At 46.2% G+C, this 15,589-nt stretch overlaps 1 protein-coding gene across 2 annotated transcripts in view; it reads left to right on the forward strand.

Moving 5' to 3' along the window:
• Window positions 1-409: 409 nt before the first annotated feature.
• The window catches only part of TBX1 (T-box transcription factor 1), a 36,292-nt gene continuing 21,112 nt past the window's right edge, over window positions 410-15,589 (forward strand). For both annotated transcript variants that reach the window (XM_053279131.1, XM_053279132.1), the window contains exons 1-2: window positions 410-1,052; window positions 11,788-11,889. In XM_053279131.1, the coding sequence (XP_053135106.1) occupies window positions 550-1,052; window positions 11,788-11,889 (605 nt within the window). In that variant the 5' untranslated portion in view covers window positions 410-549. The remainder of the gene's footprint in view (window positions 1,053-11,787; window positions 11,890-15,589) is intronic.

A 15,589-nucleotide genomic window follows, 5' to 3' on the forward strand; every position in this document is an offset into this window, starting at 1 on the left:
GCCACTCTGTTTTGGAGGCGCGCGCCGCCTGTCCTGCCAGAAGTAGCTAGCCACAGCACAGTGGCCTGGCGCGCGCCCTTGAGAAAAGACAGAGGCGCGCGCGACCAGGAAAGGCGGCGACAGGGCTCTCTAGGTGTGTGTGTGTGCGCCAAAAGAACAATAATAAAAAAATAACAATAACCACCACCATAAATACGAGAGAGTGAGAGGCCGAGGGAGGCTCTCAGTCCCAGCGTGGGCTGAGGAGGGTGGCGCGCGCCCTCGCTCGCCCCCGCCGGCTCTGCGAGGCGTTATAAAAGCGGAGGCGGGCCGGGCTGAGGCGGCGCAGAGCTGGCCTGAGGGAGCGGGAAAGGGGGCGAGGAAGAGAAGGAGGGAGGGAGGGAAGGAAGGAGAGAGCGCGAGAGGGAGACCGGAGGAGGAGGGAGAGGAGGAGGAGGAGGAGGAAGGCGCGCGAGCCTGCCGAGGCGAGCCGAGCTGAGCTGACCGCCCGCTGTCTTCTTCTTCTTCTTCTTCTTCTTCTTCTTCTTCTTCTCGGGTCTCCTCCTTGGAATGATTTCAGCCATCTCCAGCCCTTGGCTCACGCAACTGTCCCATTTTTGCGATGTTGCAGCTTTCACCGCCAACAGCCTGAGCAGCCTCAACGCCTCGTCGGCGGCGGCGGCGGCCGCCGCGGCGGGCTACCACCACCTCTCCCCCTCGCCGGGGGACCCCTACGGGCAGCATGAGCCGCCCCACTACGAGCCCTGCTCGGCGCAACAGCAGCCGCCGCCGCCTCACCCGCCGCCGCCGCCGCCGCAGCAACAGCCTCATCACGCCGGCCCGCAGCCGCACGGCTACCCCTTCGCAGGCGGCTCCGGCTCCAACCCGCCGCCTCCCGCCGGATCGGAGCCCCCCGAAGGCGGCGCGGGCGGCGGATCGGCCCCGGCCTCGGCCAAGGCGCCCGTCAAGAAGAACCCCAAGGTGGCCAACGTCAGCGTGCAGCTGGAGATGAAGGCGCTCTGGGACGAGTTCAACCAGCTGGGCACCGAGATGATCGTCACCAAGGCCGGCAGGTCAGAGCGCCCCTTCCCTCCCGCCTCCCTCGCCCCGGCCCCGATCCCTTCCTGGCCCATCGGCCAAGCCAGCGGGCTTCCTCGGGAGCCAGCCCCATGGGTCGCCTTCCAGGGAAGGGGCTCAGGGCTCCCCCTCCCAGGTGGCCCTTAGGGACTGGGAGGCGATTGGTTTTGATGCATATTCTTCTCCTGCAGACTGATATATTATTACGAACAATATTTTCCACGCACATGATTCGCATGCAGATTCATATATTAATGGTTATTAATTCTATGCATATTCGCCGCAGGTAGATTCATATATTAGTTATTTCTCAGCATATTCGCATGCAGATGCATATAAAAATAATATTTCTATGCCTGTTCGCATGCAGATTCGTATTGTGTCTACGCATATTATTCACATGCAGATTTTATTATTATTATTATTATTATTATTATTATTATTATTATTTATTAATAGCACAATCCTGCCAAAGTGAAACATTTTAAAATCTTAGCGATTTCAGAAAAAACATTGGGATTGAGGCTGTTTGGCATTATCTTTCTCTCCTTGACTTTTCTTCTAAGAACAATAATTTACTTGGAATCCTGCTTTCTGGATTTCGGTGGCGCTTCCAAGGCGGTTGACTCTGCGATTAAGATCACAGGCCCGCACCCTGTTCCTAATCTCATTTCTTTAGTTGCTCTTTAATTCGAAGGGCGCTTCCTTTCGATTTCTGGGCGTCCTAAAGGTTTCTGAGCAGTAAGACCCGTGGATATACGTGGGGCTCCTTTCTAAGTATATAGGCTTAAATATTGCTTGTTTAGGATCACACATTGTTTCTTGGGAAGTAAACCAGACTGAAATGGATTTGCTTTTGAGAAAGGGAATGGGTTTAACTGGAGTAAAAGTCGAGAAAGATCACAGTCTACAACTCCTTAAACTTCCTGATAGTTTTGTGGTTAATAAATCTACCTTCCCAGTCTTCGGGGTCTAAATAGTTAAAAGTGGTAATCTAATCTACTTCAAGTTCCCGAGATCTATTCTTCATGACCCCAAGGGTAGAATCGTGCATTTATATATAAATATGCACGATTCTACCCTTGGGGTCATGAAGAATAGATCTCGGGATCTATCTATCTATCTATCTATCTATCTATCTATCTATCTATCTATCTATCTATCTATTCTCCCACCCGTCATATTTTATTTCCAGTCTTCCTAGAACAGAAAATATATATATTCTTACTGGATATATTTCCTTCCAGGAAGGAAATCATAAAGCAATCTTATTATTGCAATAATATTTCTATAATAACAAACGGTTCTATTGACTGTTGCAATAGTCAGCAATAAACAGTTGAATTCCGTGAATGCTTATTCAGAACTAAGCTCCGCGGAGTTAAATGGTACTTATTCTCAGATTAATGTGCACAATAAGACTGCATCTCCCCCCTAAAATGTCCCGTGTCAGCAGCACGCTCCCAAATAGGAATGGGTTTGGTGTATATACAATCCAAAAACCCTTCAAAACAATCGAAAGTGTTTTGCTCTTGACCGGGAGTGAAGCGGGTTTTACAGAGCCTCCTAATTTTTCTCTTCCTCGTTTTGAGCTATTCATAATGCGTGCTAAGCGTGCTTCGTGGCTACACAGGGCATCTATCAGTAGCTTCCTTGCACTAGTGAGGAAACAAGGAATTTACTCAAAGTTCAAGCCAGGTGTGAATAGTGCTGTTTAAAAAGATGACTGTTGCGATGATAAATAGTCAGCCAATGCCTGTCTTGACTAGTTGTGTGGGTAGAAAATTCGAAAACTATGAAGTTCGACCCTTATTTCCCTGCACTCCGTGGATATTTTTAAACAACGCGCCCCCACCCCCACTTCCTAGTCTCTTGCTCCTTGCAACTTAAAATAGCTTCCCGTAAGGTGGTAGTTCATGAACTGATTTCATAAAAGGTGCTCAAACCGGTTTAGACTCTCATCCTAAATAGGATGGTGTGTATATTCCCCTGGCTGATTCCACTTCACAACGGGGGCTCATTTCCACATAAAATGCTTCACATCTGGGCGTCAGGGGGTCTGCCTTGAATTCAGTAGAAGAGGCGGCCCCGATTCCTAAACACTTGTACCGAAGTAGACCGCCTTTGCTCGTGTGTGGCAGGGACCGTAGCCTGTGAAATGTTACTCTGAGAGTCAAAGCACTGACCATGAGGGCAGTCCACACTTTGGAAAGATACACACTCCAGACTTGGAGCAAAAGGAGAAGGAGCAATCTTATGTTCCACAAAACCATGTTACATAGTAGCCGATCCTAGGAGTTTAATCCATATATTACCTGTCCTAAACTCTGTTATGCGGGAGAAAAGCTTTCATTCTCCAAAACTTGGCCTCTGTTCCGCGATGACCCTTAAGACGTGGATTTGTAGCGTTATTCTATGCATGTCTACACAGAAGTAAGTCCCTCTGTATTCAGTGGACTTACTCTTAGGCAAGGTGCAGTTTTGGCAGCGGGCGTTTTCGTTTCTCATTCCTCGCACAAATGTAGGACTGTAAATTAGGATTCCTAATCGGAATGCCTCTTTAATGGGGTCCTTGTAAAACATTTTCCTAAGAAATGAAATCAAATTCCCTTCGGGAGGTAGGCTGGAAACCTTTTATAGGCCTGTTCTTGAGGAATATATATATATTTAAAAACTCCACTGTTCCAAGGGAATCTGTTTTCAGTCACTGGTGTTTCTTTAAGGGCAAGCTCTGTGTAGAGATTTCCGTTAGAAGGCGTGTGTTTACACGGCTGAAACTGGGAGGGGGGTCTTTAAAAGACTGTGTGATATAGTGAGTAATATACTCACTGTGTAATATAGTAATATAGTGAGTTTAATTTTAAAATTTAATTTAAAATTGCCATTTAGTTAGTTACAAGTGGCTATGCGTCCTCAACGAAATAATATCATTTTAAATATTTTCTTAAAGACTAAAGCACATGTTGAATAGTGCTGGCTAATTCTAAATGTTCGGAAAATAAAACTCTTTATCAAGGAGTTAATTTATCAAATAAACTTATCAAATAAATTTATCCAATTAATTCCCTCCTACCCACCCCCAAACTTTCGACTCCATTCAAAGATGTGAAAATGAGTGCAATTGATTATCAGCAAGATTCTCAACTGGGTTAAGCTAACATATGATGTTCCCGGTTGCTTCATTATTTAGAATAACGTGGCCTCCAGAATTCAGGCTCCAAGTTATTCGTGTCTACCATCGAGGTGTGTTCTGACGACGGTGTCACATGGACTTTAGTAGGACATAAATTGTATTGGCAAATCGGAATACTTCGGGCTTAAGGGTTCTGTGAGTAGGAGGCAGGGTGAAGGCATTTGATCCATTGCAGAAATCCATGTTCTGCTGCACGTGGCGTGGGTAACTAACTTGCCGAGGGATCTGGCCCGTTCCCATAGCTCTTTGGGGAAAGAACTCCCCGTGACTTAGAGATCATGTACTCCTAGGAGGGGCACACGAAAAGAAGCCCAGTGCGCCCTAACAGTTCATTTGGGCTGGACTATTTAGGGGCAGGATAAATGCACCATTTAATCCGGATAGGCCTACACGAAATATTTCGCGCGGAAGGACGCAGAAATTCTCAGCTTACGTGTGCCTCGCAGATTCCTGCCTTTCTCTTTCTTTTGTGAAAATGCAAAACGGGGGTGGTTAGAATCGGGACCTCATTCGACGCCCAGTCCCGCTTTCGGCACATTTCTTTGCCTTCTCCCTTCTCCAGCTTATATAGGAAGGATTTCTCCTTGAACACCTGTTGAGAAACAATGGGGCACCATCCAGCCAAAGCCAAGCACTTTTAAGCATCAGTGATCGCCCTGGGGATGGGAAAATATGTGCCCAAGACGGCAATCCTATGCAGGCTTTCCTGAGTGGAAGCCCTTCTGAACACAATGGGACTCCTTCTGAGTAAACATTCTGAGTAAACATAGATCGGGCTGCATATACTACCTCCCAAGGAACTTAACTTTAACTGGGTCGTGTGCTTAGGGTTAGGACAGGAAGCGTCTTTTCATTCCTGGGACGTTTTGGGAAACTGAGCTCTCTCTTCCAGAACTGTATCGGAAAGAGAGGCTGTGTCTGCTCATTGCAGTTTTACTTATGTATTGGAAACCTCCTAGATAAGGACATTACACGATTCCTGGCATGTGCCTGTTGATTCAGAAGTAAGTCACCCAGTGCTGAAGGGGACTTACTTACTCCCCAATTCTCTCTCCCTCTCCCTCTCCCCCCGCTCTCTCTCTCTCTCTATATATATAGAGAGAGAGCCTTTCCTACTGAGAATATATATATAGAGAGAGAGCCTTTCCTACTGCCTAAGTTTAGAGAGCAGAGAATGCCACTGACGAATAAGACAACAATTTATCTGCCACTTTTCAACCAAAGTTCCCAAAGCGGTCGACATTGATATAAATAAATAAATAAGATGGCTCCCTGTCCCCAAAGGGCTCACAGTCTAAAAAAGAAACATAAGAGAGACACCACTGGAAGGAATGCTGTGCTGAGGATAGATAGAGCCAGTTGCAATATCCCTGATACTTTTGGTTTTTTTAAAAGCAATTTTAAACGCGGTTGTAGCCTGGTCTTTCAACGTAACTTAAAAAAAAGATTACATTGTATCTCTTTTATTAATGTTGTGAACCGCCCCAGCGGTAGTATACTGGAGGGTCAGGGTAGACCTATTTTAAATAAATAAATGGTCACACACACACACACCCTTTAAGTTAGGCAGGGGATAGGGAGATACTGGATGTGAAACTTGAACCGGCGTTGTGCTCTTCGGAGAGCTGGTTTAGAAATTCACGGAAAGAGGAGGGCAAGGTTGCCCTTTCTCCAAATTCACAAAAGCGAAAGCTGTGAGACTTGTTACGGCAGTGTCTGTTTTAATTCTTTTGATTTGGTGGCGCATTGAAACTCCACTTTTGTTTTATTCCCCGCCGCCCCGCCCCGCCCCACCCCCATGTATTTCCGTTTGATTTCTCATCGGTTGGACTCTGAGAATCCTTGGGCCTCGTTCATATTAGCCCTCTTCAGACGTTATGTTGGACGAGTGTACAGACGTTTGTATACTCGTCGATGTTTTTGTGTGAATGACTATACCTACATTCATGTTAATACTAAAGCTCGTTTTGTAGTTATTAAAGCTATAGGATCCCCATGTATATGATGCAGATAGGAAGTTTATTGCTGTACCTGTTCTCAACACCATGTGTGAATAACTGTACCTGTGTACAGATCTGTACCCGTGTACACTGCACACTCATTGTAGGAAAGTATTCAGCGTAATGTCTGAAGAGGGCTATTGTGTACACAGATTCCAAAAGTGGGATTTGGAACTGAAGGTCACTCCCTTTTAACCCCCTGTGAAGCCCTGGATCCTAAACCGATTTACCCCCCATTCCTATGCATGTTTACTCAGAAGTAAGTCCCACTGAATTCAGTGGGCCTTATACCCAAGTAAGCCTGCGTAGATCTCTTTGTTTAAAAAACAAACTTCATTCATTTCAGTGGGGGTTCCTCTACAGTCAATGAATTATTCAGGATGGGGGGGGCGGGCAACGTGAAATGCAATCCACACCAACTTCCAATAGAAATAGGCGGTGGTTAAAAGGCGTTAAGCTGCATTGCCACATGGACTCATTTTCGGGATGAAGTGCTGGCTTTATTTAATTTTTAATTTTAATTTTTTTTTTAATTTTTAAAAATGAACTTAAATACACCGTAATCCACAAAGCACTTAGGATAAGGCAGCCTCAATGCCATCCTTTGGAATTTTCAGAGGTGCTTCGTTTAGGTAAGCGGAGTCTTTCTAGGAGACAAGAAGATCAACAATAATATTTATTCATCTTAATTTAACACAGTCCAGCTATAACTAGATAACCGAGGCACAATTCGCTTCAGTCCAGCAGCTTACTCGGGAGTAAGGTTTACTGACCGGCATCCAGACCAATTATCTCAATCGTATTACTTGGGAGTTACTCTAAAGGACTACTAAATTTCAGTAGGACTTCTCATAGTAAACTTAACTTAGGATGTCAGCTGTTGAATTCAATGGCTCCTACTTCCAACAACTGAAGTTGGCTTAGAGTCCGATCCGGAGACTCACCTTAACAGGGATGTGTGAAGTTTCTGAATTTCAAACAAGGATTTTTAAAAAATATTATTAGTTTTAAAAGCAACTCTGTGTGTGTCCTATCGGAGCCACAGTTTTGTGTTGACCAAACTATTTAAAAATCCTTAAAGCCTATCAAACGTGCAGAAAAAAGCAGATGCGTAGAGAACAGGCAAAAAAACCCCACCCCAAACCTAATTTTCTTAATTTTTTTAAAAAATGCTTCTAGTCCCTAGTGGAAACCCTGTGCGCTTAAGAACCCCGTTTATTTTAACAATTCCCCGAGAGCTGCTTTAGGTGTTGTTTTAAGCTGGGTTTTCTCAAGTTAAATTGTTTGTTTAAAACGTCATTAAAAAAAAAATACCCACAGAGTAAGAGGTTAATAGGGTTCAGCGTCTTTTAAACCGAGAGCTATTTAAACGTCCCTCTTGATCAGCTAGCTCAGGTCTGAAATGCAATAATGATATTTGTAGTCCTTGGTCCACTGGAGACTTTGACGACTAAAAAGTCTGCATTGAGAGAGACAGTAAAGTTGGCGCTTAGACGGTGAGCAAAAATTCACTGAGAGAGGGACGCGGGGCGGGGGTGTTGGTTTGTGACGCCGAAGAAAACTTTAGTGGCCATGAAACCCCTGAACAGATACAAGAGCTGGAATCTACCAACTCCCAGAGGGGTAGCCTATTCTGTTACAGCGAATGGTGGCACCAGCTTCTTGGACTAAGATTCCCACCCCGCCACAATTATTGATTGATTTCCCTCACTTTACTGAACCCACCCACCATACCGATATCCTCAATCCCAAACAGTATACTTTATTCACTCCAAAAGTGTATCCCCCCCCGCAAGAAAATTGAGGGGGGTTGCTCGCTCCTCAGACTTTCTCTATGCACCCCAGCAGAAAAGCTGCCACACAGGATCCTTGAAGATCCCAGTGTGACTGGAGTCCATCAAGTTCCTTTAACTGAGTAGGGGCCATTGGTTAAACAACCCTGCCTGAAGTTTTTCTCCCATTTGATGGTCCAATAAAACTAGAAAGTGGGGCTTAGCGCCCAGGGTGGCTTTGGAACGTTCGGAATACCCGTTTGGAACGTTCGAAATACACACATGGGAACCTTTTTGGAACGTTCAAGCGTTCGAAATACACACTTTGGAACGTCCGGAATACATCGCAGCGTATAAATTCGTTTCCTTAGAGTCCCACTGAATTCAAGGTGACATACTGCATTCCTCCCTGAGGTTTCAGTTATTTGCTCAGGAAAGTAAACCCCCTTTAATGCTTACTTCTGAATGAGTACACTCAGAATTGCAGGGCATTTAGGATTGCAGCCTGCCTTACTTACCGCACACCATTTTTAGACTTTCCCATCTTTTTTATTTCTCTCACTGCCCGTCTGTTAAGGGTGGCTGGGCTGTTCTTGCTTCCTTCTCTAGCCTCCAACTGGAAAGATAAAAGCTCAAAGAAAGAAATAAAGTATTTCAGCCCCATTAAACAGAGTATTTCGATTTATGTAGAGGCACAGCACCAAACCTGGAAAAAGACCTCCTTCAAGGAACAAGTTTAGAAAAAGAGGCAACTACAGGGAGACATGATAGAGGTGTATCAAATTATGCATGGAGTAGAGAGAGTGGATGGAGAGAAATTTGTCTCCCTCTCTCATAACACTAGAACCAGGGGTCATCCGATGAAACTGAAGGCCAGGAAATTTAGGAGCAACTAAAGGAAGTACTTTTTCAGACAGTGCATAATTAATCAAAGGAATTCTCTGCCACAAGATGTGGTGATGGCCACTAGCTTGGATGGCTTTAAGAGGGGCTTAGACAGATTCATGCAGGGCAGGTCTATCAATAGCTGCTAGTCCGGTGGCTATAGGCCACCTCCAGCCTCAGAGGAAAGATGCCATTGAATACCAGTTGCAGGGGAGCAACAGCAGGAGAGACGGCATGCCCTCAGCTCTTGCCTGTAGGCTTCCTAGAGACATCTGGTGGGCCACTGTGTGAAACAGGATACTGGATAGGCCTTTGGCCTGATCCAGAAGGGCTGTTCCTATGTTCTTATGAGGTCCTACTGAAGTAAATGTCCTGCTTTTTCTGGTCTTGGACCGTAATAATAAACTTACTTATTGTATGTTTGGGCCGAAATAAACAAATACATACATACTTATTGGGATTTCCTCTCTGAGCTTGAGGAGCAACTCATTACTTAATTTGTTTGTAGGGAATGGAAAGACACTTTTGGCGGGGAGATACAGGGTACAGAGGCGTAACTAGGGAAAACAGCGCCCGGGGCAAGCACTGAAATGGTGCCCCCCCCCGCGCCCCCCCGCCCCCTCAACATACTACATTATACTTAGGTTTTTCCTCACAAGCGCCCGACGCCGCCAAGCCAGGCCACTGACTGGCTGCCAGGTGCCAGCAAAGCAATGGGGGGGGGCGCGCAGGTGGCGCGGAAGGGACCGCTCGTGGGGAAGGGGGCACCGACGCGCTCCCTTGACTGCTGCAGTGCTGCTGCACTGAGCAGGAAACATTTGTATTAACAAAAAATTAAAAATTAAAAAAAATTGGTCATGGTGGCGCCCCCCACGTGACCAGAAAAGATGGCGCCCGGGGCACGTGCCCCCCCTGCCCCCCCTATAGTTACACCTCTGACAGGGTACTGGGTTTGGTGGATACTTAGCAGGAGATCTCTACACCTCTGTCTCACCCAACTGTTGCTTGTGAACACCTTGTCATGGACCAATAGAGCTACCTGCTATTTTTGTCTCCATTGTTATCTTATCCAAATCTAATCCCAATACCTTGGAAAGACTGTCTGGGTTTTCCATGGAATTCTTGCTTTAAATGGCATGGGTATGATCTGAGGAATCTCTCTCTCTCTCTCCCCTCCATAGGGTAGCATCCACTGAAGTCAAAGGCTAAGCGCCCCTTGATCTTGAGAACATAAGAACAGCCCTGCTGGATCAGGCCCAAGGCCTCTCTAGTCCAGCATCCTGTTTCACACAGAGGCCCACCAGATGCCCCTGAGAAGCCCACAGGCAAGAGGTGAGGGCATGCCCTCTCTCCTGCTGTTGCAACTGGTATATAGAAGCATCTTGCCTCTGAGGCTGGAGATGGCCCATACCCACCAGACTAGATAAGAACCACTTCCCGGAAGTCTTCTTGCTACTTCCCGGAAGCTTCTCACAGATTGCCATCTGGAATAATTCCCAGAATATTCCTACTATATGCACTAATTAATTTCAATAGGACTACTCAAGAGTAACTATCCTATTCGGTATAAAAATTGAATAAATAAACAAATAAAATAATTTAGTGTGGATGCCAGTCACTGGCTTCTAGCAAACATAAATTCTGCTCTGGTGCATTTCTGGACAGGGTGGTGGTTGCTGGTGGTGCTATTCTTACCCACAATCCAGCTAGGCCAAGGACTTGGATTTAAAAAAGAAAAGCTCACCTCTCACCAATTTACTTCCAGGGGCTGGGCTTGGTTAAATCAATATACTTCTGGCGTTAACAAGCTTGTTTGACTTGGAATCAAATCTCACTGATCCTATTAATGTTTGCTTCCAAGGATGTATGCTTCCAATATGTTTAGACCTGTAGACTTAATTTGTCTTAAATTCTGATAGGTTGCCTTGAAATGATGGACAGAGTTTGTATCGTTAAATGGGTTATAGATACATACTAAAGCAGCAAGAATCATACAGCCAAAATCTTTTCGGGCATTACATTGTACGCGCTTTGTACATGCCTACAGGTGTCTGTACACACGTCCATGTTTTTGTGTGTATTACTATACACACATTTGAAGAATGAACATGGGTACAGACCCCCTTAAATGCAGGGAACATATAGGAAGTGTACTATTGTACATGCCTTGACCATAATGTGTGAATAACTAGCTAGGTATGTACAGATTTGTACATGTGTATACTGGCTGACATCCAGACTATATTACTCCTGAGTTGTCCTATTGACATTCAGAGTAACTTCTGCGTAGCACTCTTGAATAACTTAGTCTGGCTGTCAGTCACTATACATAGAATGTGCAGGCATTCAACATAACCTGTGAATAAAGTTCCAGATTAATATTGTAGTCATTACAACGGGTTGTTTCTCCATTCCAAACATGTGTTCTTCTTACAGTTGTCAACTTTCTTCTTCACCTTGCCCCGTCCTTATGTCTGACCTCCCCCCAAATAGCAGGCAAGCCTCTCATCCTTGATTTTCATACCAGTGACAGTTGCTTCCCTTACACAGAAGTAAGTGTCATTGAATTAAATGGAGATTACTTTTTAGCGAATATATATGCAATAAGAATGTTCGAATGGGCAAGATCGCAGACGTGCAGCCCGATCGTATTACACAGGGAGTAAACTCTTAATTCAATGAGGTTTACTCACAAGAGAGTGTGCATTGCGGCCTTACTTAGAAGGGATGGTCTTAATGAAACCAAGGATTTCCAAAAAGCAAATTTCCTTGTGGGGGCGTCATTCTCCAATACATCAGAGCTTCATTTCAGCTGAGTCGGAAGGAATTCAATAGATGACCTAGAAGTCTCTCATCTCTTGCCCTGTGCTTTCAATTACAGGCGCATGTTCCCCACCTTCCAGGTAAAGATCTTTGGGATGGACCCCATGGCCGACTACATGCTCTTAATGGACTTCGTACCAGTGGACGACAAGCGATACCGGCAAGTATAACTCCTCCTCCTCCTTGCTGAAAACAAAAATCCCCTTAACTCTCTGGGGGCATCCAGAGGCACTCACTCACTTCCTGTCTTAAACCTTTTGCCGCTCTTGTTGCTGCTTTAGAAAGTATTTATGCTGCCTTTCTCTGAAACGGATGGTCCAGGCGGCTTACAAAATCAAAATTAATGGAGAACCAAGAATGAACAAAATCCATATAAATTTACATAGGCACGCAAACCAGCAGCATTGAATAGATTAATTTAAAAACCTCCTACAATTAAAGCTCTCCAAAGGCTATAGTAAATAAAACGTGTTTGGAGATTTTATCATAGAAATGCTAGGGATAATACAACGGAACTCTGTTTTCCACTAGAGAAAAGGTGGCCCCGGGTGGCTTCCCACGGAATTCATAGGGAAATAGGTCCAGGATGGCTACTGGTCCTTATCATGAAAAATAGATTCTCTCTGTTCGGACACACTGCTAAATTACAGTTGCTAGTGACAAAGAAGAAAGAATGCCCATGTCCTCCTTGTGAGTTTCCGTGCACTTGTTCAAGGGCGTTTTCTTGCGAAACTGTGATTCAAAGAGGGAATTGGGAACTGATTCATAGGGACATAGGCAGCTGCCATATACTGAGTCAGACCCTTGGTCCAGCTAGCTCAGTATTGTCTACACAGACTGGCAGCCGCTTTTCCAAGGTTGTAGGCAGACTCTCTCTCAGCCCTGTCTTGGAGATGCTGCCAGGGAGGGAATTGGAAACTATGATTCGAAGTGGGACCAAGAGGGAATAGGTCTTAATATTCGGTCCTGAGGTTGGCACCACCTTCTATAATTTCCAGATGACCTTGGATTTATTTTTTTAAAAAAATTGCTTTCCGGGTTTATTGCTTAGAGTGCTAGACAGAATGCCCAGTCTCCAGCAAATGCACCATCCAGCTTTTCAGGCACGTCATGGTAAAGGCATGCCCTAAAATAATAAATAAATAAATAAATAAAAAGACATTTGAAAACCCAGATAGGATCCTATGCAAGTTTACTTGGAAGGAAGTATCACTGCGTTCAGTGGGACTTACTCCTAAGTCTTGCTTGCAGCCTAACAGCCCAATACTAACCACGTTTATCCACATTATCAGTCCTATTAGTTTACTTTCCAAGGAAGTTACAGCCTGTGCAGTCCTTTTCATGTTTACCGAGAAGTAAGCTCTGCTCTCTTCGGTGGGCTTACTCTAAGCGCCTAGGAGTGTGGCCTAAATTAGCGGGGTCTTGTGGGGGTCGGTGGGTTTGCAGTTGAAGTGGTGAAAACCTAAATGCCCCTGCTCTTGGGGAGTCTGGCAAAACGGGTTCACAGAAACTGGCACGTAGGCTTCCTTCCATGCTGACTTGCAAAACCGAACCTGCCTGTCTGGTTACTGGTAGGACGGGGAGAGAATCTGCCTGCCACCCCCAGCCCAAAGGAAGTTCAGACTTCGACCTTATGGAGGGTGATGGTTCGATTCCAATTTTATTACCCCCCCCTCTAGCTTTTTGCTCGGAGGCCTCTATTATTTGCCAGGGATTACCTCCAGTTGTAGACATCCTCAAAGAATCTGCTTCCCAGCCACATCCTGGGTGTGTGTGTGTGTGTCACATTAAGAGCAGCAATATTATCCATATACGGTTCTTTTTTGTTCCAAACATTTATAAGAAAGTCGCCCCCACTTCAGCCTGTTAGGGTATCTTTTCCCCCCAAGGAAGGTAGGCTTCTTTCCTTCCCCAACACCAAAGAAGGGCACGGGTCCCCCCTCCATGACACCCCTAGGGGGAGGTAAGCGTGCCGACGATCGGAGGTATACGCTGCACATTTCTGAGCTATCGTGGATGGGACTGAGCCATGCTGCACGTGGGGATGTAGCTATAATTAGGTGGGTTCAATCCCTGTTAGAGGGAACACTGCCCCCCCCCACTTGCAGATCTGGTGAGATCAGAAAGGAGATTAAAAAGAAAGAAAAAAGTCCAAGGATGCATCAATAGCAAGGCAAGGAAGAAGCCCTTTTCTGGGCTGATGAAATGCTAGGCTGCCCCTTTTCCTGGAAACTCAGCAACCCAAAGGGGAGGAGAGGTGGTCTTGTGGTAGCAAGCATGACTTGTCCCCTTTGCTAAGCAGGGTCCACCCTGGTTTGCCTTTGAATGGGAGACTACATGCGTGAGCACCGTGAGATCTTCCCCTTAGGGGATGGGCCGCTCTGGGAAGACGGTCCCAAGTTCCCTCCCTGGCAGCGTCTCCAAGATCGGGCTGGGAGAGACTCCTGCCTGCAACCTTGGAGAAGCCGCTGCCAGTCTGGGTAGACAATACTGAGATAGCTAGAGCAATGGTCTGACTCAGTATATGGCAGCTTCCTAGGTTCCTCTCTGCGCTTCCCCCACGGAAAAAAGAAAACCTTTCCCCTTCTTCTTCCTCAGCCCAGGGTGGAGCAGCCGGCCAGATATATGCGCTCTGCCTTTTAACACCTTGCGTTTCAAAGCGGGCACACTCCAGCTCCAAGACGCCTGCGAAGGCCCCCCCCCCCCCCCGCCCGCCCCATGCCTACAAATCGCCCTGCCGAAGATATAAATATTTAGACAGCTCTCCGGCTTCCCAGAGCCTTGCAGAAATGTTTGCTTGTCAAAGGAAACGGGATAGAGAGCATCCAACTGAGGATCTCCTTGGCTTCTCTCTCTCTCTCTCTTTTTTTGCGAGCGATGTTTCTGCTCAGCTCCGAGGAGGCGATTTCCTTCTCCTCCCACTGAGTGAAGAAGCCGACTCTTAAATAAACAGGCCCACAGAAGATGGGGCTGAGACAGCACTCCTGAGTCCATGTGGACTCTGAAGGAGTGGAATCAGAGGTGGGTTAGGGAGGAGGATGCCAGATGCTTAAACTGCACCCGGAGTTTGGGCTCCTCGCCTCCGGCCCAGTCTGCAGTTGGGTGGCCACCATTCAGCAAAGACTAGACACCCTTCAACCCCACCGATTTCCGTGGGGTTTAAATGAACTAAGCCAGGCTTTTGAAGGAAAATTGCCAAAGGTAATTCTGGGAAGGGACTGCATGTGCGAGTGTACACAGGGACATAGGATCATCATCTGCTACTGATCATCTAGCTCAGTATTGTCTTCACAGACTGGCAGCAGCTTCTCCAGGGTTGCAGGCAGGAATCTCTCTCAGCCCGATCTTGGAGATGCGGCCATGGAGGGAACTTGAGACCTTCTGCATGCAAGCAGGCAGATGCTCTTCCCAGAGCTGCCTCATCCCCTAAAGGGGAATATCTTACAGAGCGCACACATGTAGTCTCCCATTCAAATGCAAACCAGGATGAACCCTGCTTAGCAAATGGGGCCATTCATGCTGGCTACCACAAGACCAGAATGATTGAAGACAATCATTCTGAAGACCAGAGTGCAAACACATGGGCACCATCTTTAGGAATATAGGAAGCTGCCTTCTACTGAGTCAGACCCTTGGTCCAACTAACTCAGCATTGTCTGCGCAGACTGGCAGCAGCTTTTCTAAGGTTGCAGGCAGGAACCTCTCCCAGCCCTATCTTGGAGATGCTGCAGCCAAGGGGGGAACTTGGAACCTTCTGCATGCAGATGTTTTCCCCATTCCCTAAGAGGGAATACCTTACAGTGCTCAGACATGTAGTCTCCCATTCAAATGCAAACCAGGGTGGACCCAGACACATGCTT

Source organism: Hemicordylus capensis, chromosome 15, assembly GCF_027244095.1.
Source record: "Hemicordylus capensis ecotype Gifberg chromosome 15, rHemCap1.1.pri, whole genome shotgun sequence".
In the NCBI taxonomy this organism is placed as follows: domain Eukaryota; kingdom Metazoa; phylum Chordata; class Lepidosauria; order Squamata; family Cordylidae; genus Hemicordylus; species Hemicordylus capensis.